Consider the following 23,183-nt stretch of genomic DNA (forward strand, 5'->3'; position numbering starts at 1 on the left):
AAAGATTCTTTGCATACTGTGTAGTGAAGGATGACTGAAATTACAATTAAACTGCTTAGGTCATGTTCCGCTCTTTTAATTTCTGCTTTTTTGAAAAAAATTGTCTTCGCAGTTTGGTTTCTTCAAGCGATCTTTACCTTACGGCACTGCCATGGAGAAGGCACAACTCAAACCACAGGCTGCCTCTGAGGCCTAGATGACAATCAGAGGTACCACAACCATGTAGTACCTGGCCATATGATTGCAACGGAGAAACCCGATGGAACATGTAGAGCGGATCAGAAAGCGGTTAAGCGAAAGAGAGACCACTGGAACTCCATTGTGCTGCACTAGATGAAAACAAAAATCCAAAGATCTCCAAGCCAAATGAATGTTTTTTTTTCTTTTTTAATTTATGTCTTGTTAGTTGGCAGGTTGGGATTATTACTAAATCGAACTTTTTCTCAGTGCCTCGAGGCTAACACGAGACTGAAAGTGACTGCAAGAGAAGTGCAGGCTACCGTCAGCCTGCAGATACAGTGAGATGTCGGTTGGGTTTCCTTTTGTTGGATTGTTGCGACGGAGAGTTTTGTGTTACCCAGTTCACTGCCTTATTTTGGTGCTTATGTGTTCACTGCCTCTGACAGGATATAGCCACATGTAGCGTATGGCACGCAGGAGCTGTGAATTACGCCGCCTGCCGAGGCCTGAAAGTGTTCTTCTGGTATCTGAATGGCATCTTAAAATGTTTCAGACGAAAACATTCATCTGGTAACAACAAAGGAAATATTACCTGCTCAGACGTCGAAACCACATCTATTTAATAACGCAGGTTTTATCACAAAATTTTCCATAATTTAAACCCCGACCTGTCCCCGAGGTGTTCCCTTGATTCTTGCCTAATGCATGCTGGGATAGGCTAACCCCTCAGAAAATGCATGCATGCATGGATGGATGTTTCTCAACTGTCCATGAAAATGATCTCTCTCTGCCTCAGGTTGGTGGATGGCGCTGGGTTGAGTTGTTTTTGCACTCAAAGGAAATCTACTGATATAATTCCAAAGACACCTAAAGACTGACTGACTGACCTTCCTTTGAGTTCTGATTTTGACCTCCTACTGATCACTTTGTTTTAAATCCTGTTTGTTCGTGTTCAGAGTTACCAATGCTGGCATCGTCATTGTTGTGTAGTCGACTGGGACTGGGACTGGAACCACCGCAGACCTGTGAAACCTCACATTAGGCTCAGAGCAGGGTGGTGCTTGTGTCAAAACCAAAAAAAAAAAAAAAAAAGTGGCGTTCTCCTGAAGAATATTTTGCCGTCTTTACTCCTGCTCGGTTTGGGTTGCAAACACAAACGCAGCAAAGGAGACCGTCTGCAAGCAAATGATGTTTTTTTAGGGGAAACCACAGAGTTTTTTAATAGCCATGGCGTAATGATGTCTTGAACCAAAGACGGGACAATCAGCAATGTTGTAGCCTTGACAGAGAGTTTTTAGTCTGAGAGCAGACAGGATTGTCACTCCCTTGAGTGTGAACAATCCTTTTTTTTTCAGCTTACAGTCTGTGTTACTGTGAGATACTGTATTTTGATTGTCTTTTGAGTAAAAGCCGACCGTGTTTAGAAAGAGAAGTGGCTGAAATCATCCCACTACCAAAAGGCTACAGGGACTGAACATTTAAATGCTTTGTGTTGGTTTCTTTTTATTTGTCATGTACATAGATTTAATGTGCCTTAAATGTAAATACTTCATGTCTGTGGGTTAGAGTTAGGGCTGCGTGTGCTTGCATGTATATATGTGTGTGACTTCATGCGTACATGCATTTGTATGAATGGTATATTTATGGACGTTTGTTTTTTTTTGTGTATGAATTGGTCATTACCTTTCCCTCTGCTTAGTCCTGTTCATCCCTATCACCTCTGTAGCTTCAGACCATAGAGGTTAAACCATTTTGCATTACTTATTAGTCATGATAACATTAATACAGTCAGTATTCAGGGTGATGTTTTTCTTTTCCGATTTAAAATACTCAGTGGAAATAAAAAATGACAGTAAGGCTGCCGTCCAGATGTTGGTGTCCTACGGGATGTCTTGTACCTCTAACAAAGGGATAACAACTAAGCACCGGGAACTAAATGTTGTTTGGAAGTGCAATATTTATATTCACTCTTTTTTTTTTTAATATTACAGTGCTTTCTTTTGTTTTATGTTTTATTTGTGACCGAGTTGTGATAGACCAGAACGTTTTGTGTCAAAGTATGCGATAAGCACATCGACTAAAATCCTTTGTAAGGTTCTGGCTTTTTTCACTTTCACTTTGCTTTCTCACCAAGTGTGAAACTTTTTACGATTTTTTTTTCCACTTCAGATGTATTCACCACTTCACTCCTGGACCACTTTTTTCCCCTTTAAACTTTACCACCCAGAACATGTCTGAGTTGAACTCGGGTATGTCGACATAATTTATGTGCTCTGCTGTTGCACCTGTCCAAACACACCAACATTATACTAACCATGTGTTTTACATTTGTTTGCCGCATCACACTCTTTTCAAACGTCCCAAATTATCGGATTGTGATTTACTGTTTGTCAAATGGTCCACAAAAATCCCCATTTGGTAATTGATTTAAAACTTTGAAAAACATTACATGAAATTTTTACTGAACATGTCGACCCATTATTTATAATAACAGGGGATCATTTTACTACTTCCTCCATGGCTACATCAGGAGAGGGCACTGGGTTTTTTAATTTTATTATTATTTTTGTTTTGTTTTTTATACGTCTTAGCCCATTTTACTCTCCAGGACTTCCAAAAAGAAGTTGTACATATTTATGACAAGGAGAGTATTTTTGAATTCAAAGGATAACTGATTTGTTGTGAATTTCTCTCACCCCATATTGGGGAGAACATTTTTTTTTTTTTTCGTCAGGGGGAGGGAGGGACACGGGAGGGTCTTTGGACGTCAATTTTTACCTGTTATGGTTTGTACTTTAAATAAAAATATTTCCCTTTTTACAAATTCTTGTGCTTTCATTCAATACACATAACTGAGAAAATAATTTATTTAGAAAACAACATTGTATGAAATTATATGCATGTCAGCCAAATAAATGATCTGATACAATATATTAGTTTTAATGTGAAAATACTAGTGCACAAAAAAAAAAAAAAAGACCTAAAGTGATTTAGCTATGGCAAATAACTGCAGTATGTGTTCCTATGGCACTTGTGGAGGGATGATTCCACAGACAGCAATATATAAAATGTCACAATAATGAGACAGGCATACTTTGCTCAGCTGTACAAGTGTGAGGGGATCAGTTTCCATTGTGGTGCACACACAAATATGTATACACCAGTGTGCTGTAAGGCTTTTTTGGATAAAAAAAAAGTGTCCTGCAAGTCTCATGGGCACAGAGTTGGATTCTCTGGTCCAGCGCTGGAGGTCATTACTGTGCACGCAGCACATTTTCACTCTTCTGCTGATGTCCAAGCTTCTTTAATTAAAGCGAGTGTCCACAGCACTCAAGACTTCCAGAGGTCCGTGTTATTCAGGCGAGTGTGGAAGTTTTGTCCATGCAGCTACAATCTGTTCTCCAGTTCATATTTGTGCTACACTCTTACAGTCTTTGTACACCTGCAGCTCGGTGTCCTAGCATTCTGTTGTCCTCGACAGCTGTGTGAGTTTGCGCTGGTTGTCGATCACCTTCAGGTTCTGAATGTAGTGTCGGATGTTGCTGGGATTTCGCAGAGGGAGGCCGTTGTCTGAGTCTGGATGGGAACAACAAATCATTTTTCATTGAAATATATACAAATATGAAAAGAAAAACTCTTTAATTTAAAGGAATTTTAATTGGATGTAACAGTTAATGTTGTGGTAGATGTAGCTTACATGTAGATATGCGGTTAGTAGGCCCTTCCAGAAACATCCGATCTGCCAGACCCCTCTGCGGTGATGATGGCACTGCAGAAAGAAAACAGAAGTTAACCTACCTAATATATCCCATGTGCGTCACTCATATACCTTTAAATACCCCTACCAGTGCTGTGAATCAACTGCATCACTTACCGTAAGGCTGACTTCTGCATCCTCGTACAATTTTAACCGTCTTGGCAATCATGCGCTGTGAGAATGAGAGGAAAAGGAAAACAGATGAGGTCGGCAAGAGAATAAAAAAAGCTGAATAACGTCGCAAAAAACTTTTTGTTTTTGTCTTACCAGTTTCTCAAAGTTGACCAATTTATCTACATAGTTTGGATTTCCCTCATTGATGAATGTCATGTCTGGGCAGGAACAAAAAAACATGTCAGTGATGATTAATATACATGACATTCATCTAATGTCGGATTTGCTGGTTATCTGTTACCTTTGAGCAGCAGAGGCATGAATGGGATGTAGGGAGGACTGAGTTTGGCTACAGCCAGTCTGTAGGCCCTGTGGTTGCGTGAGGGATCCTGAGAACACACGAGCAAACATAACACCATTATATTATAATAATGCACAGTGTGCAGCACGTTGAGAATGAACTGAAACAAGAGCGTAAAGTCTAGCTTACCATCAGCCTCTCATAAGCACAGTATATTCTTTTTGTCTTGCTTGGGATTCTCTGGGATAGACAATTACACACATGTGCCCTTTTCAGTTAATCTTAACCAAATGGTGACACGATACTACACGCAACATTTATATTATATAATCAGTGGTTCCTCACCTCCCAGGTCTTGTAAAGCCTGTGTACTGCACTGTTGCTCAGGCCGAACATGACAGCGAAGAAGGAATTAAGATTCTTCTGCTCCTTTAATCTGTATCAGGAAACACATTTAGACTAGTAAAGTGTGGCTCCGTAGAGTAATTTTTGGTCTGCATGTGAGCACGAAACAGTACAGCTGAGACTAAAGGGTATGTTTTAAAATTTTCCAGGTATTTGGACACATTTGGCCAGATGGTGGCGCTACAGGAAAAATCAGAGGATGGCCAATATGATTATAAATCCATCCTGTAGGGGGACATGAATGTCTGTACCAAATTTCATAGCAATCCATCCAATTCTTGTTGGGATATTTCACTTAAAAACTCCCGAATGTCACTAAGATGAGGTTCATCCTCTGGGGAACATGTTTGTGCAAAGGTTCATGGCAACACCAATAGAGGTAGATATTTCAGTCTGTAACTAGACTCTTACACTGCAGCAATCTTTATGAACTTCTTGAGCAGGATGGCTCGTTTCACCAGGTCTTCACAGAGGCACAGCTCGGTCACCACCCAGTGCTGGACCTCATTGAAGCGACGCACAAACCTCTCCAGGTTAGCCGTGATGACACCTGAAAACTTATGCCGGCCGAATACGTAGTAGACAAGCTCCACCTGGAAAGATGAGGGCAATGAGTCAAAAAGAAACCTGAAAACAGGTGACAGGTGAAATATGCGAAGCGTGCAGGAAGTCTTGTACTGGAGAATAAGATGATCTGATGGATGCGGCAATCACAAACAATCTTTATCAAAGAGATACCCAGTCCTTTGTTGAAATGAAGAAATATCTGAATATCAGTTTCAGCTTTGGCTTTACTTGAGAGACGACTTGGAGCTGAGCCCAGACGAGGCATCTGAAGTGTAAATTTCCTCGTCGGTATGAATCAGCTTATAAACCGTGGTTAGACGTGAAATGTGTCATGTCTGCCGAGTTACCTCATGCATGGCAGTGAACAGCTCCCAGTCATAATTGGTGAGTTCATTGGCGATGTCTTTGGAGCTCATCTGTTCAAGGATATCAGTTGTTGCTCGCTCTGGACCCTGCTGCTCCTTCAGGGGCATCTAAGAAGAAAAAATATAAGCAGATATTGATTGCTTTCTGGGCTTTGAACCAAACTCAGCTGCATGCACCAAAATAAATATGTCTGAAGTGATGGCATTTATGCTTTCATTGTGCCAAAAAACAAACGTGTATGGAGGGCATCCCCATCCTCACCAGTTGTTCCACTTGGCTGCTTGTGCAGATGAACAGTTTCTCGTTGAGTCCCAGGGCTGTGTAGACTGCAGTGGCATCCAGCTTGAGCTGAGCTCGTTCTGTGCTCGGTTCAATACATCAGAAACTAATTTTCAGCATAATGAACTGACAACGGATGGTAGAAAATCAATGAACATGACTCAGGCTGGCATGGAAACTGCATTAATAACTCTGAATGCTCTATTCCGAACTGTTTTACATGAACGGGCGATTTGAATGAAATATATATCCGCGCGTAAGATGAGTCTCACCTCCTGCCGAGTTCATTTTAACCAGGATGTGATCGCCGCCAGGTTTGACAACTGCTGACATGACATCCTGCACAGATGTGTTCACTGGGAGCATGAGAGTGAGAGGCTTGTTGTCTGGTCTGTAGATCTCGTACAGCACTGCACAGAGGAGGGGGACACAAAATGTCAAGATATGCTGATTTTGACCATTGATGACGTGGGAAATGATGTGTGTGTTATGTGTTACTCATAAACAGCTACCCACAGATACATGAGCTCATGTGAGGCCACTCATCTGTGTTGTAACATACCGCAGTGATATACAGATCAAGTTATTGTACACACAGTATTTGCTGATTGATTTGTTTTTACTCACTTTTATCCTGCGCTCGGATTGGTTGTATCCTCCCCACTGGCTCCTCGCAGTTTGAAAACCAATCAAACTGCTGGTTCTGTCGATAGCATCAGAGTGACTCAGCAAGGCAGTGACATTAAACTGACAAACGACAGCAGCGACGGCGTTCAAACTGTTTTCTCATTAAAATGTATCTCTGATATTAATATTCTGCACCCAGCTGTCGTCTGCAAATGCAAAAAAGATGTGGAAAACGCTTACCCGGCTCAAAGACTGATATCCATTCTCTGATCTGAGGATATTAAAAGATGAAAAATCAGCGTTAGAGAGCCTTGCTTGCAATATTTATGGGGGAGAAGGAATAGCAGATGTTATGAGATAACGGAGACAATTTACACTCTTGTTCTCCTCCTTTCTCTGAATTCTTTCAGCACGCTGGATAGACGGAAATCACCTGCCACCTCCTTCTTCAACCTCTGTTTCAGCAGCAAAAACGTGGAAAAAGCAGGAGCATGACAAATAACGAAAAAAAATGTAATTCTTAAAATGCAAGTGGAAATAGTTCAATGCACATCATGCAGTCTCACCTCCAGAAAGTTCAAAGCGATAGGGTCCTCCTTCAGCAGAAGGCCATACAGCACCACCCACTGGCCAACCAGCTTCACTACCTTCTGCTTTGTTGTGAGAATGTATGAAGCCTTCTCCTGATCTGAGCCCTCAGAGAGCTCCGCCTGGTATGTGCACTGATGGTTAAGGGGCATAAAAACACTGTACAAACTGTGTTTGCTGCTTTCATCATCACTAGTGCATTGTTATTGACCAGTGCAGGATATTGGTGCTGCAGTGCTTCACACAGCTGGCTGGAGGGCATGAACACTTTGTGGGTGAGTAGGAAGTCGCTCACGCAGGGATCTGCAGGGAGACAACAACATCACGAAAAGAGTTAATTAACCAGCTGACTAAGTCGGATCATCCTGAATCAGCCTGCAACAGGAAACATGCAGGAAGGCGTCTGTAGGCTCCCACCTATAGCGTCATTTCCATTAGAGTCCAGCTTTATTGTCTCCAGCAGGTGTTCCAGGATTTTCTCAGGTGTTCCAGACATTACCGTGTACCTGCAAAGAGCACGACGGAAGAGAGAAAGAGAAAGAACAAAGCATTAAAGGTATTTTCTTGTGTTGACCTGAATGCATCCTGCTTCTTCATTTGTGTGTTTTAATTAGTGCCTGATAACGTAATGCACAGCCTGGTTATGTCATGTGGACGCTGTTTGCCTTTTCCCTTCCCAATGTTTTTCCTGTATCCTTGTGTTTCTGTCTGTCACACAGATAGACAACTGTGTGTGTGTGTGTGTGTGTGTGTGTGTGTGTGTGTGTGTGTGTGTGTGTGTGTGTGTGTGTCACTGGGCGTGTTCCATCTTCGTATTGGTTACAAACGCTGAGCCGCTTCTTCTTGTGTAACACTACTCCTTTCTTTTGTGCTATTTCTTTTTAAAACTAACCGTGCCTCTAGAAAAATCTACTATCTACCATCCACCTGACACATCCAGCTCTTTTTGTCCAGAAACAGCTGAATGTGTCAGGTGCATGGTCACCACCAGTCCTGGACCATGCACCCTCTTCTCTGGATCACCTCCTCACCTGCACAGTCTCCCTTTGTTAGCACAACAAACTGTCTCAAACTGATTCATTTATGTTTACATCTTGAATCAGAAATTGTTCAGCTTAACAAGTTAGTGGCTCTGTTAGACTTGGGGCACTATGTGTGTGTGTGTGTGTGTGTGTGTGTGTGTGTGTGTGTGTGTAGTAGTATATCATGAGTGCGGATCATATGTTTACTGTTGAGCTATAAAAATGCTTTGCACTTCCACCACATATTGTATCTACATCATAAGCCTGACTGAATTTCAGGGCTCCTCGCCTTTTGGCAGCAGGTAAAGAAAAAAACGGTTGAGCGTCATCTTAATTCACTTTTCATGTTTGCTGAAACACTTCATGGCTGATAACAAGTCATTCAACCAGGCAGGGTTGAAGTCCATTTGTTTTCTGGCTGTCCGATAGCAGTCCATTAATAAAGATCTTTGACAAAAAGATCTGTGTAGTCATCCGTCACTGCGTTATAATTTGGCCTGATATAGCATTCGCCCACACCCAGGTAATGTGTCTTAATGATTATAAAGCGGCTTGTGAAATTACTGTTGCATTGTCTCACAGGTGTGTGCGTCACAGTTTCTCACTTGCTATTGCATCCGGCTCCTCCCTGCTCGGCCCAATCAGAGCTCTTCTCCAACACCAGCACAGTTTTCCCGTGCTCTTGAAGTCGCACTGTGTTGGCTTCAACATCCTGAAGGAAAAGACGACCAAGTCAAACGCATATTTATTTACTGATCCAAATTTAGGGCGCACACATAGAAATAGACCCAGTCACATAAATGCAATGCTAGTAATTAGGTACTCATACATACCTTGAGGATGCGTATGAAGTCCTGTTTGTCAACGCGGAGGAAATGGCAGTTGTCTTCTCTTAAGATGATCGTCGCAGCGCGAGGTGCATCATTCAGCAAAGCCAGCTGCCCAAAGTCCTCGCCTTCATGTAGTGTAGTCACCAGGCCCTGTGTGTGCACACGGTGCTTTCAGCATTACAATATTCCAGGAACCATTTCCAAGGCAACAATACATTTGACGATTGACAATTCTCAGATTTATTATTTCTATTTTTTGCAAGCAGTGAATGGATTTACCTTCCCGTGTGTGATCACATTTACAGAGCCTTTCCAGATGATGTACCAAGATGTGCCTTTGTCCCCCTGACTGAACACTACACCACACAACAACAACAACAGACCATCATTTACATCATTTACATGTGTCCGTGTGAACAACCATCATAAATGCACAATCACGTTTAAAGGGCACCCGCGTACAATAGGCTTTATTATGTATGACTTTCATATTCAAGACGGGCAGCGTGTGAGAAGAGAAGAGCAAATAGAAAAGACACAGGATGACCTGATTTCCTCCACTGAAGTAATGATGTTTGAATATTCCTGATGTTATACGTGGTTTGTTGTGCAGGAGAGGATGTCAAGTGTACCGCAGTGTGTTCAATAAAACTCTGTGTGCTCTCTACCACCAGAGCTCAAACCTCAGCAAAGCTGTCACACTCACAGACTGTTCCGGCCTTGGCGTGTGATTCAAAGACCAGCACTGCTGCCAGCTCCTTACGAACCTAAAAGGCACAACACAGCGAGGAATCAGACTGAAGCTGCATCGATAACTCGTGTTTTCATTGTTGGATTGTTATACTAAGGGTTCTTTGGTCAAAGCGGTTTATGAATCAGAGGAAACCGGATGCATGGTTTGGTTGACACGAGTGATAAACGACTATTATCACAAATTAACAGAAACTGTCTGAAAAAAAAGTGCTTTGTTTGGCATACAATGTCAAGAGTTTTATGGATAATTCTGGAGAATACTAGCCTTGAGAACAATGAAATTAAAGTTGTACTTGTAGCATCAAAGTCTGCCTTCAAAATAACCAAAAAGATTTTTTAATTGCATCAATAAATCTAGTAAAAGTGACTGACAGAGGTGGAGAGATGAGCTGCAGCCTTGACATGGAGCAGCTCCTCGTAGATGACCTCCAGGTCCTCGGCACTCCTCTGACTGGGGCTATAAACATAAAACAGATAAGAGGTGTGATTGACCACAGATGTGCTTAAAAAACATCTGTTGAAAGACGCACGCTTGATGACAAAGTCCAAAGGTTGTAACTACAAACTACAAAAAGGATTTTACAAACTAGATAATACAACGTATTCGACAGATAACAGTTGCATAAAGGGCCGTCGTACTGACCATTTGCGTAGGATCATGGTGAGAAGAGCGTCAGGACCCAGCTGAGAAAGCAGCGACAGACCCTCCTGCAGCTCGTCTTCCGAGTCCTTCTCATTTGTCGTGTGGTTCGGGCCACACTCGGAGTCCTGGAAGCGGTAGAACTGGGTGTCCTTGTCCTGGAAGTTTAACTCGTGTTTCACTTTATTGAGGCAGAACACACACAGAGAACATTAATGAGACCAAAGAGTTACATTAAAAATGAGATCAAAAACAGATTTGTTTAAAAAGAAGGAAATAAATGACCTTCAGGACAATTTATGCACGACAAATGTAGTAACTTTACAAAACTCCAGGATGAGAAAAAAAATGCATGGAAATAAGTGCTAATCTATTCTGAGTGATCCCCTTCCTTTGATGGTGAAGCATTTATATCCTGATTGGAGTGGTCTCTTCCGGGAAGACTGCGCCCCATCCGAACAGCGTAAGCAGTTACTGAACACTTGACTGAATGAGGAGATATTGTAAAACATATGCTCTGGCAGGCTCGCTCACCAGATTTTGAGCTACTTAAGCACTTCTGGGAAAAACTCAAGCGCACCCTGAGAGATTTTAAATCATCAGAATATATTTAAAAAAATACCAGAATACAATAGGACTCACCCAAAACATGACATGTCTGTAATTTTTGGATGCTGGCCAAAGGTCAGCGTGATGCTAATTCAGACAAAGATGGATTCTAGGAAAAATTCATAGTAGTCCTTACCATGAACAAGGATTCCTTCATCCACCAAGACTTGCCACATTCCAACTGCCTGGCTTCTTGATTGCAGGCATTCATTTTGTTTCATCAGCCAGTCAACAAGCTCCTTACCCGAACAGCATTGTCTGTGAGAGGAATGGCACACATGAATTTGCATGTCATTTGCAGACACTGTCACATCTGAACATGGGAGACATATCTTCCCACGAGCGTCGGTACCTGTATGTTTTGAGGTGATGCTTTCTGTCTCGGATCATGCCGGGGTTCCTTTCGATCATAACGCTGTACACAGATCTCGCCGCCTTCACAACGCGGTCTGAAAGAAACTTCATAAACATGACAAAATACATACTGTTAGTGTCTTTCTTTCATAGACGTTAAAGTGAGTTGTGTTCCCTTTTTATGAAGTGATGAGACAGGCTGAGAAAGAGCGAGAGAGGCCTGTGCACATAAAAGAGGAGGATGTGGAACACAGGTGGTCTTGTTTACTGAAATAGTCGAGAGTGTGTGTGTGTGTGTGTGTGTGTGTGTGTGTGTGTGTGTGTGTTTGAAAGAGAGGTAGACAAGTTTATTTCCCCTCAGTGTGGAGATTATGTGTGATGGCACGTACGTCAACAACGTGAGTGGAGATTTCAGTGGGTGTAGTGTGTGTGTGTGTGTGTGTGTGTGTGTGTGTGTGTGTGTGGAGGGGGTGGTGGGGGTTTTGCAGGGAGGTGAGAATGTGTTAAAAATGGCTACATATACTCTCCCACACCTCGCCGAGTTCCCAGCCTCTACAACTCACTCTCTCTCGCAAACTTTCACTTTCTCACCACCCTCACTATATTTCCATTGAACCGCTCTCACTTTGTTCCCCCCCCCCCTCCTCTGTTCAACCTTCAGACACACACACATACATGCAACTCACTCTGGGTCTTGCTCTAAAACCAGAAAAAGGTTGCAGACAGGGGTGCAAACCCACTGTCTGCAACCACAGCCACTGATGCAGAAGCAAGGCTTATGTAACATCAACGAGGTTTGTTTGTGGTGCTGTCCTATTTCAGGCCTTTTTTTTAGACTTTTACAGTATGTTCTGCTTCTTTTTTTAAAAGTCAAACTATTACCCAACAATATTTACCGCCTTAATGATTGATAAAAGTAGACTTTTTTATTTTGCTCCTCCCTCTTAGACCCCCACCGCTCACATCTCCTGCACCCAGTCTTGTGATTCCACAAGCGACTCAGACTGTTGCCTGTTTGTTCTTTGGATTTTCCTTAAGGCACTGTTGTTTGCCCAGGGTGGTGGGTGGTGGTCTTGAGATGCACACAGAACCCAACAATGACCGTTCCTACATCAGGTTTTCCTGATGTAATGCAGCCTTTGCTCCTCGAGTCTTGCACAACTCATTCAGGACATAAAAACCTTTGCTCTTCCACCTGGACTAAGGGGGCCACGACACATGCTTGTTACATCCAAGTTCACATTGGACTGCTAATTATAATGTGCAACTATAACGGATTACTATGGGTAACACAGTGCAGTACCCACTTCAACCTATCATCCCTACATTAGCCTGTTCCCAGACCTGACATCAGCAGAGTAAATGTGCCCTAGGGCGTCTGCTATGCCCCTCTGGAGTTATGTTGTCTAGAGGTCACAAGTATTCCCAGGGGCCCTATTTTCCCTTGGGAGTCCCATAGTCACATTCTCAGACATGTCAGCTCCAAAACCTATTTTCTTGATGAGGCAGTTTTCCATTACCCAACTCGGTCTTTAGAAAAACAAAATCAAAAGCCATATTTTACTGAGTGGGCTTAGCCCTCGCTGCCAAACCTGACCATCAGAACATTCAGAAACCTCAAGCTCGTTCTGTTTTTGTAATTCATTGCTGTGTTGTGTGCTGTGTTGTGTGTGTGTGTGTGTCTCTGTCTTCATGTAGGCCACCTATGTTATCTATGAAATATGACCCACGGGTAATTGTTCCAACTGAGTGAAATTGCAGAGCAAACACCTTTTCTTAAGTACAATACACACTCAGCTGGTGTGCAGTGACCAACACACTGATCTATGGGCCATCTGTACAGGCAGTAATAACCCGTTTTATGACTGGGGTCCATTGTGTCGCTGATGTGAACAGCCTATGTTCAAAAAGCACCTTAAGACTGCTAATGTAAAGTATAATAATCAACTTCACATTGGTTGGTGCTTAAACTGTCAAGCTTGCATGATCATTACACTCGCCCTTTTTTGCAGAGCTAGGTATAGAGCAGCTGTTCTACAGGCCGGTGCAGTTTGCTCAAACACTTTTCAGCAGCACACATGCTTCCTATCACACAGGAGTGAACCTTGTCATTTGCTTCAAAGCAAAAGTTGTAACTGTCTTTAATTGTCGCATCATCTATTCTGTGTATTATTTTCTTTAACTTCAATCCGGTCCCGGTTGGAAGTGTTAGTCATGAGCTTTTTGAAGTGTGTAGTACGTGGTTTATGCGTTTGTTTCGTGGGGCGGAATGATGATGAGTACAGTTATCCACTGTATGTCTCCTCTGTAGGCGAGACATTTCTCTGCTTCTTACTCTCTCCGTGACCTTAGTGGGCCGTGTTGTGTGAGAAGCAGCTACAGATGAACGCCGTGTGAGTCGACAAGGAGATTAATGCACTGCAGATACATGACTTCTCCCCTCTCGCCGCGTGAGAAAAATACAAGAGCACATTTTAGACAGCAACATTTCCATCTTGTAACACATGATGGATATGGGTACGATGTTTTTTTTGTTTTTTTTCCATGCCTTTGATTAGATAATCAAATGTATTTTATTTTAATATGAACAATGATCAGTGGCTATGAAGCTTGTGATCAAGCAGAAAGGAAGGAAAACCACGTCTTGTGCATACAAAAGCTGGAGCGCTATCAAACACACGTTATTAAAAACAATCCATCTTGTGCACCGCTATCAGAATGTATGATGCTCATTAGTGACTTGAACAATCTGGAGCCAACACTCAGCCAAGCAACCGAACAAAGCTCCGAGAGGTTAGCAACACCTGCCACCTGCGGACGCGATTACTCGATCTTCTTTCTTAATAACAAAATACAGAAGATTCTTTCGGGGTTTAAAGATGTTCTCTCACTCTCTCTGCGTCTACTTCTTCTGTCGTGCCAGGGAACACTGAACCTAAACAGGATTCACTTTCCATGTCAGACCCCCGTGTTATCAGCGTTTTTCAAACTTCTTTCCTTGGCAAGCTGTTGAAGAAGCTGAGATAAAGCAGTGCGAGGGGGGCCTGGGCTGGGTGAGGTAGTGCTTGGGGAGGGTCAATTAACCGTGGGCCTTGGAGTGCCCTTTAGACTCCTTGTGACTGCTCGCCCCCGCTAGGAATGTGTTTTTTTAAAGACTCGCTTGAGTAGTAATGCAGGATATTATACCAACAAAAGAACGAGTTCAGCAGTTCAAAAGGATGCAAGCACTGCAACTCCGGATGATAGCAGAGGTCAGCATGGCTTAGAGCCACCAGGCTGGTGATAGTTTAAAGACAATCGGTGTCTTTGCCGAGCAGAGTTACACAGAGACGTTGAGAAGCTTGATGCTTTAAGCCTGAGGGCTTGAATAAAAGATTACAAAGGATATCACTTGACTTGACGATAAGATGCTAAATAATAATTAACCCTGACGACCAAATCCATTTTTCATTCATGCAGTCGACAATTCGTGCTTAAACGCTTCTCCTCTGACATTGTGCCTTTCCTTATGCTCAACAGGAGTTTAAAAACATCAGTGGGAACATTGGATTACTCTTGGCTGTTAGAGGGGAAGTGATGCACCAAAGCATTGCTCACATCTCTGGCATACACACCTGCTTCATGGTGTCCTTTGAATTCAGGGCCTCTGGTAGTGGAGTCTAAGAGAAACAGAAAGAGATACATTACCACCAGCACTGAGACATTTCTGCATATCTAAAGCCTCTGAAATAAAGCAGATAACTCGCTTTGGAACAGCATTCCACAGGAACTAGCCGGACTGCTCGTTGATGATAATCTGGCTGCAGCCGCGCCGAATAAACACACACATATAACCGAGCTGGACTGTCCTGATAGAAAGAATAATTATTTTTCTTTTCATTTGGATAAAGGTCAACACAAATACATTATCGCAACCTGTGCTGTGTTACCATTGTCTCCAGTGTGATGTGGGTGGGTGTAAAGTGTGTGTGTGATGAAGTGGGAGGGAAAAAGAAAAGCACATTTGCCCGTTGCCACGCGTTTTGTTGTGAAAAGGGCGCTTTTAACCACAGACTCTCCTTTCACATGAAAAGGGCTTTGAAAATATTAGGGGAGATTTGATGCATATTTCAAATCATATATTATTTTTGGAGACTCTCTGGAGACTTGTGCACTTACAGATCAGTCGGATCAGCCCTAAATTAAACCTGCTGCCATGTACAAATATTCAACTTTCCCATATCTGTACTTTGGCCTAAGTTGTATTTCCTCTTTTTTTGCTCGCTTGTGATGTTTTTATGATCCACTCGTAGCTACTGTTGTCTACCAATATTCCCAAGGAAATTATTTTCAGCTAATTTAATTCAGAGAGGTATGATGACCTTTTCAAGGCAATTATTAAGATCAAATATTTCTCTTAAGATATGTCTAGACTGTTGAAAAAGGATCGGAACAACTGTTTTGTTTGTCTCGGCATTTGTTTGTTCATAAAATGCAAGAACAAAATATTTACCAAACGGGATATTGGTATCTGTTTATAATAGTCTTTATGGTGTGTGTGAACTGCTTGGAAAAAATATATAAAATATGCAAAGTATTGGTCGTGCCATGACTGACATTCGCACAGAAAACTACGATCAACTCATTGCATCACCGATTATTATCTGTTAAGTGTCTCCAGTCCTTCTGCAAACAGACTTTGTAGCCTGTTATGTCTGGTCTGGCTGTGCAGAGACATCACATGATCATAGCCTGAATGGCGCATTGCCAATTGTTTTAACTCGCTCATTGAAAAAATGATATTAGCTCTAACTGCAAGTCTGTTACTGCGGATTAGGAGCTTGTAACAACGTGAAATGTTTTACTCATTGTGACTTTGGTTTGAAAGTATTTCTAAACCCAATATGACTCAGTGAAATCATATATTTAACATAGTTTTTATCAGTTATTACCCAACCAAAATGACACATGTGGCCCCTGAGTAAACAGAAAATGTGGAAAAACCAGACTTCTTCCAGGTCTGTGGACAGGAACCTTTATGAATGTGAGGTATTTTGTTCTGCTTTGTCTCCGCGTTTCAACACCGGTATGCAAAAGAGCAACAAGGACAGGCGAGACGGTGCCCTGGCATCTTCTAATGATGACAGCAAAATGAGCTCAGATTTGACCTTGTTAGAAGTATCTGCCTGCATATGAGAGCAGGAGGAATTAGCAAATGCATCAGTGCCTCAGTGTGCACTCATTGTTGATATCACACCTCAATGAACAGAGATACCATTTTGGTAAAAATTTAACTCTGCAACTCCCTGCAGGCTCCGATTAATATCGAGCCTTTAGATGTGGTGTGCAGTTATATAATGCATCTTGAGGCAGATCCCACTGTTTTTATCCCCAGTATAAGCACAAACAATATTCCCATGGAGACATAATCCCGTGCACGGTGTCAAATCAATGCATTTATTCATTTTATGATGAGCGTTTAGTTTGCTGTCAAGTTGAACTTTACACTTTTGTGTAAATCTTGTTATTGGCTTGGCGAGGACATGTCTATGGAAGTGTTCTTATGTCATTTATCATGTGCTATCAAGATAACCTGAACAAACAGAAACTCACTTGGTGCAGTGACAAGTTGAACAACTCCTGTGGTATTGAAGAATAGGTGCAGCATGTTACGATGAGCAGTTATTAAGCTCAGGTTACCAGATGTCAAAGAGACATGACAGCTCCGAAACATAATTGTTAGGTCACCTGTTTATTGTAGTTTATCCTTTCACCTGCTTTATGTAAATTATGATGGCTATATATATGGCTGCTAACAGTAGGAAGCTCAGTCTGTAGAGATTTACAGTTGTCTTTGACCCCTCGATGCTTAAAAGTCACGTAAATTTAGTAGCTAAGGGCCCCACCACTGTTCCGTGTCTTCCTGTGACCTGGAAAACACAAAAACCTCCCCTCTGCATTCTTCTACAACCTCTTCTGTAAACTGAGCAAGGGTGTCGTGGCGAAGGTGGACAATAAACAATACACTATTTATAACCTAAGATTAAAAAAAAAGAAAAGAAAAAACTTTGTGCATTGTTAGCTTTATGTGTGCCCCCCCACACCCGAGCCACCAAAACAATAGAGAAACACGCTTCAGTCCACTGGAAGCAGTATTAATAAATACAGATACAAACTGCTACAGTGGTGACCTGAACTGTGTCATAGTGGAAGTAAAGTTACATAAATACATTTCACCTGCTCTCTGACAAGTGTTCCTGCAACTCCTCCTCTCCTGCATCTCAAGCCTTTTTGCTGCGTTTCAGCACAAAATGGATTGGATGCAATTCCCTCATACCCTGCAGGGTGGTTGTCACTTTAACAAACCAAAAAAAAAACTAAGGCTTTTAGCGTTATTAAACCACCATGTGTCACACATTCACTACTACATCAGAGTTTCATAAGCTTCAAGACATCTGCAGAGAGCATGTGACATCCTGGACTTCTTTTTTTTTGTGTGTGTGATAAAAGCTTAAAATGAACTCATTACTTCAAAAGCACACTAGACAATACAAGAGAGAGGTAATGGGGTTCATGATGATGAAGATGATGATGATCAAACTCAGTGTTGGAGTGTAACCGAGTACTTTTACTCAAGTATGGTACTTTAAATTTTAAATAACAGTGTTTCCCTCTTCTGCTACTTCACTGAAAATACATTTACTTTACATTAGTTACTAATTCACTTTGTAGATTAAGATTATTCATACAAAATATAAATCAACTAATAAATGATGATATATTATTATGGATTAAGATACCTGGCAGCATATAAAGCAGTCAAAACTAGAGTAATCCAGTTATATAATATATATTATTCTGAAATAGGCAATTCTGCATCATGAGTACGACTTTAAGTATATTTTGGTGCTAATACTTGTCTAATGTTACTTAAGTAAGACATTAAATGCAGTACTTTTACTTGTAACTAAGTATTTTTACACTGTGTCATGGCTACTTTTACTCAAAGATCTGAGTACTTCTTCCACTCCTGATCAGAATAATAGAGTATTATCATCACTCCCCTCTCATCTCCTGATCATCTCTGTGCGCCACCCTCCTCCATAGTACTACTGCCACCATTCCACATATGTCTGTGAAGTAAACATTAAAGCATTGTACCCAGCTGATGCCTCGTATGGTCGGCGTTTCCACTGAGTAGCGGTCCGGGAACACTTGGTAATTGTGACTCCGAAACAAATGCATCTTGTATCAGATCAAAACAACCGACAAGCAACTTCCCAATCAGAAGATCTGCACACGGACTCGGTGCCTCCAGACATTATATTCACGACACATCGACCCGTTCGTTACTGTACAGCGACGACGCAACGCGGCGACACTGTCAGCTCCGGACTCCGCATTTTGTCATAAAAAAAAATCCAGACAGGATTCTGTTTGTAGTCCCTGGTATCCGAACCCAGACCGGGGTTTCCTCCGCTAGACGTGCCTGCCTCAGTGAGGACGGAGTGCGTAATGTTCAGCCATCCCTCTCAGCACAGGCGCACTGCACTGAGTTGCGTGTGTGCGCTCTTTGGCTTTGGCAAGGAACTACAGGGAGTCATCAAACAGGCGACCTCCCGTGGCTTTTTAACTGTCTAATTAATTACGTTTGATTTATTTTTATTGATATAGATGCACTGTGTGTGTGTGTGTGCAGGTGCGCACTGTACATTTTGTCCTTTATTTGACGACATGGATGGAAAATGGAATTTTTCACCATGCAGGGTCAGATGGAACAGATGCAGCGTTTAAAAACCAGATCAAAACCAAGGACCTGTATCTAAAAAGTGGTTGAACAAAATCCATAAATAGACACAGACTAACAGACCTTTCTTTAAAATATCCCATCACAGCACTATGTTATTCATTTACATCCAAATGAAGCACATCCCTGTGATGGAAATCTCAACACAAACTACCTGTTGAGCTGTGCACCTGACACAGCAGGTTCACCAGACTGTGTCAAGGTTATTAAAAGAGGCATAATGTGCCATGCAGGCACTGTATGGTCTAGTTTGTTCAGTGCAGTAGGTTCAGAGCAGCCCACACGGGGTGCAGAACTCTGCACACACACTTATCAGGTTGTCCAGCTGTCTGGCTCTGCCGGGTCTGTGAGCACATGGATATTACAGATAAACTGCTTCAAGGGCAGAAAACAGTTAAGGTTGGAGAACAGGACTCGATGTCTCTCATTGGTTGTTCTGTTCAGTTCTAGTTCTCAGTTTGATGACAGGTGTTAAACTGTTACACACCCGTCACTGGTTTATGGATTCATAAAACTCATCACGCTGTGTATTGAACCAACAGGTGCAGCTGTGGATAGGGATGGGAATTGATAAGATTTTTACGATTCCGATGCTACTATCGATTCTGCTTAACGATTCGATTCTTTATCGATTCTCTTAGCGATTCTGCTTGGGGATTCGATTCTTTATCGATTCTCTTAGCGATTCTGCTTAAGGATTCGATTCTTTAACGATTCTCTTATCGATTCTCATTTGGGGGAAAAAAGGAGAACAGTTTGATCAGCATCAACTTTGTTTAGTTAGAAGTATCACAATAAACGTAATGCAGAAGGCATTTGTTTAATGTTAACTGTTATAGCATGTTTTACAAAGAAGCAAGAAGTTTCGAATTTCTTGCGAAAGTTACGTGACATAATTAGTCGTGCTTTCTGGAATTGATAAGAGAATTGTTAGTTAAAGTGACAAACGATTCCATGGAATTGAAACACACAGAACCGGTTCTAAACAAGAACCGGTTCTCGATTCCCATCCCTAGCTGTGGATGCAGTGTCTCTGCTTCAGATCTAACGTGTGATATCCAGTGTTACTTTATTGACTTTGTTTGTGTTGTATGATAGAAGCAGATGGCTTACTTCCCCCATCTCTGGTGTACAACGTCTCGGTGCCGGACAGATGGATTTGACCACGTTCTCCATAGTAAAGATGGCTTGAACTGTGTCTGTGTGAAACACGGAGAAACAGGGTCATAATTACTTGTTTGGAGAGACAAGAAAGAAATGCATTGTCGGGCTTAATTGGTCAAAGCAAAGCAAAGAAATGTAAATCGACAAACGAGAACAAGGGGACCCTCTATTTAACTTCTCATGTAGCACCATAACTGGATCATGGTCAACTGTGTCCTGCAGGCTGGACGTTACGTAAGACTTGTATTAATCCCAGCTATTGTTCCAGCGCAGGGCAGCCCTTCCTGTACTGACCTCAATGCTTGAGTCAGTTTACCATGGCTTTCCACAAGGCACACACACACAGGCAACAACATCCATTCTGTCTGCTTCCCATGCTTTGATTTGGTTGTTCCTTTCCTAGCTGGAAAGATGATGTATTGGAACTGAATCTTCTGGACAACATTTTTTTAAAGTCCAGCACCTGTTTGCTCCTGTATGTTGTCTCTGTCTTAGACATTACTGCTTCTTTCTTGAAGCCCTACTCTATTAGTGTATGTGCTGAGTGAATGATGGATCACAAAGCCAGCTTGCTTTGAATCACAACCACCCATTCATCTCAGATGCATAACAGAAGGTTCATTGCAGTCCCAGAACTTATAAAGCCCATCTAATACTCAGAGAAAAAAGTGTAACTTCTCACCACGTATAGAGCTGGGTGGAGTCATGACGGTTCCTCTAGTCGAAGCTGTCCCAAAAGCCAGTTTTAAAAGTAAGTGAGCAATCAAACCAAGCAGAAATACAGCTTTAAAGTCCAATAAGTTTTCTGCACTCTAAACTTGTGCGACTCTCTGTTGCTTCCAAATGCCTCACAGGGACTCTGAAAGCTGTCACATTAAGAATGTAACAACGGAGGAATCCAGTTTGGCTTCTTATGACGCCCTGAGGGAATCTAAACACGATAGTTTAGCTGATAAGGACGAGCACATTGCTACAGACTCTTTAATATTGTCTGACAAAGTCACTGTCGTCTCAGCAAAGTGCACAGTGGGACATGAAAGGTGGCTGCTTTTAATAATGGTTTGTACCAAATATAAAAAAAAGGCTTCAGTGAAACTAAATGAGGTTGGGATAATCTCAGGATTGATTGCAGAACAATAAAGCCAGAAAACTGAAGGATGTTAATAGCTTTGTGGCCCTGGGATTGAAACGAAAGCTCATTAACACTGCCACATTGTTGGATGACCTTGTTTTAGGTTCAAAATATATTACTACAGTCGTGGCCATGAAAAAGCTTCATCTCACAGGAGGGATTAAATCTAGGTCGCTGACACCTTGAACTCTTCGGTGACACGGCTCCCAGGTGACTTTAACTTTGACGTTTAACTCCACATGCGTGTGTGTGTGTGGCATTTAAAAAAATAAATGCTGCCCTCTGTTGATGGCACAGGTGTCCTGCAATCTGCATCAAGTGGAGAGGAGATTCATGCAAGCATCAATTAAATTTACACAGAAATTTTATAGAAGTTTTATTATCAATTTGAGAGATTGACGTAACAATCTATCGACGGATTCTCTTTTTGTATCAGAAGCACTAAATGAAAGAGTCAAAAAGTGTCAAAAACTACAGAAATTTAAGTTTTATTGATGAATATTTACAATATTTATGATATATTTTTTATACTAATGATGTTTTGTGTGTGTTCTTGATGTGACTTTCTCCCTCTCTCTTTCTCTTTCTATTTATTTCTGTGTGTGTGTCTATTTAGATCCTCCGGGAATGGGAGTGGGATTTCCTGCAACACATCTACGCCCATGGAATGTGTACTTTGCCAACTGTCTTTGTTGTGCCTGTCTGGTGGTACACACACACACACACAGAAGATATATATATAGACACACTGACATACACACACCTTTTCCTTCCTGTCCCATGACTTGTTAGCAGTGACAGACAGAGATACATCTTTTATTTGTTTGACCCCGTGGTCAAACGGGGACTGAAGCACAAAGTGAAGCAGACACAAGCAAAAGCATGAAGGCAACTGCTGACGGCAATTATAAACCCAGAAAAACGTCCAGTTTGTCACATCTACCTCCTGCTGCGCAGTCACATGGTGACATTTACAGCTACAGAAACAAAGGAGCAAAAAAGTGTCAAATTTTTGCTTTTCATGTAAAATTATGTACATATTATATTATGTAATATTATGTATCTATCAAAAACTGCTCATAAAATCTTGTCAAACGTGTATTGATAATTAGTTAGACAATATCTGTACGGCATGCCATGGAATTAAGTAAATAAATCTAAAGAAATATAATAATTATACACAAATATCATAAATCAAACAATCTGTCACGTTATTTTGAGAAGTGATCAGTAACTCACCTCTGTCACACTCAGTGGCACAAGATTCTTCAGCCTGTTGGCTTCCACGCTTCATGGAGTCTTCTGCTTTTGGTTTTCAGCCTTTGCTCCGTTCACATGTCCGAGGATGATTTCTCACTCATTGCAGTTTATGTGAGTTGTGGCGACTGCTGCTAGACACAGCTTCCTGTATCTCTCTGATTGGCCATGAAGAGAGCGCTCCAGGGCATGAGCTGAGTGTGTGTGTGTGTGTGTGTGTGTGTGTGTGTGTGAGAGAGAGAGAGAGAGGTTGTGTGAAAACAGGATCAAATATAAGCATCAACCTTTGATTTAATTTGCTTTCACTTCACATCTATAAGTATGTGCTGTGGTTTTCATCTGTGATGTGACTGCTGCAAAGCAACTGACAACCGCAGGAAAGCTTTGAGGCTCAGATTGCAATGCTCTACATCGCGTGTATGTGCTTGATTTATAGTGAAACCGTACAACAT

General features: G+C 41.8%; 2 protein-coding genes across 3 annotated transcripts in view; one reads left to right on the forward strand and one right to left on the reverse strand.

Moving 5' to 3' along the window:
- The window catches only part of itga5 (integrin, alpha 5 (fibronectin receptor, alpha polypeptide)), a 31,193-nt gene extending 30,484 nt beyond the window's left edge, over window positions 1–709 (forward strand). The window contains exon 30 of the mRNA XM_019273904.2: window positions 113–709. Coding sequence (XP_019129449.1) covers window positions 113–196 — 84 coding nt within the window. The 3' untranslated portion in view covers window positions 197–709. The remainder of the gene's footprint in view (window positions 1–112) is intronic.
- Window positions 384–22,850, reverse strand: rapgef3 (Rap guanine nucleotide exchange factor (GEF) 3). Of its 2 annotated transcripts, XM_019273905.2 has the most exons (28): window positions 22,714–22,850; window positions 20,292–20,377; window positions 15,007–15,051; window positions 11,391–11,497; window positions 11,175–11,296; window positions 10,433–10,610; window positions 10,162–10,246; window positions 9,743–9,803; window positions 9,316–9,392; window positions 9,040–9,186; window positions 8,812–8,918; window positions 7,602–7,690; window positions 7,409–7,487; window positions 7,163–7,313; window positions 6,972–7,051; window positions 6,837–6,867; window positions 6,597–6,672; window positions 6,242–6,379; window positions 5,952–6,049; window positions 5,672–5,797; window positions 5,169–5,350; window positions 4,698–4,788; window positions 4,542–4,592; window positions 4,353–4,440; window positions 4,205–4,269; window positions 4,055–4,109; window positions 3,878–3,949; window positions 384–3,756 (listed from the first exon to the last, which is right to left on the reverse strand). In XM_019273905.2, exons 1-28 carry the CDS (start codon window positions 22,766–22,768, stop codon window positions 3,638–3,640), a joined length of 2,661 nt encoding a protein of 886 aa, XP_019129450.1. In that variant the 5' UTR covers window positions 22,769–22,850; the 3' UTR covers window positions 384–3,637. The 2 variants fall into 2 exon arrangements, with proteins under 2 accessions (XP_019129450.1, XP_019129451.1); XM_019273906.2 differs by lacking the exons at window positions 20,292–20,377; window positions 22,714–22,850 and adding an exon at window positions 18,533–18,889.
- Window positions 22,851–23,183: the final 333 nt, after the last annotated feature.

Source organism: Larimichthys crocea, chromosome XV (genome assembly GCF_000972845.2).
Source record: "Larimichthys crocea isolate SSNF chromosome XV, L_crocea_2.0, whole genome shotgun sequence".
Taxonomy (NCBI): domain Eukaryota; kingdom Metazoa; phylum Chordata; class Actinopteri; family Sciaenidae; genus Larimichthys; species Larimichthys crocea.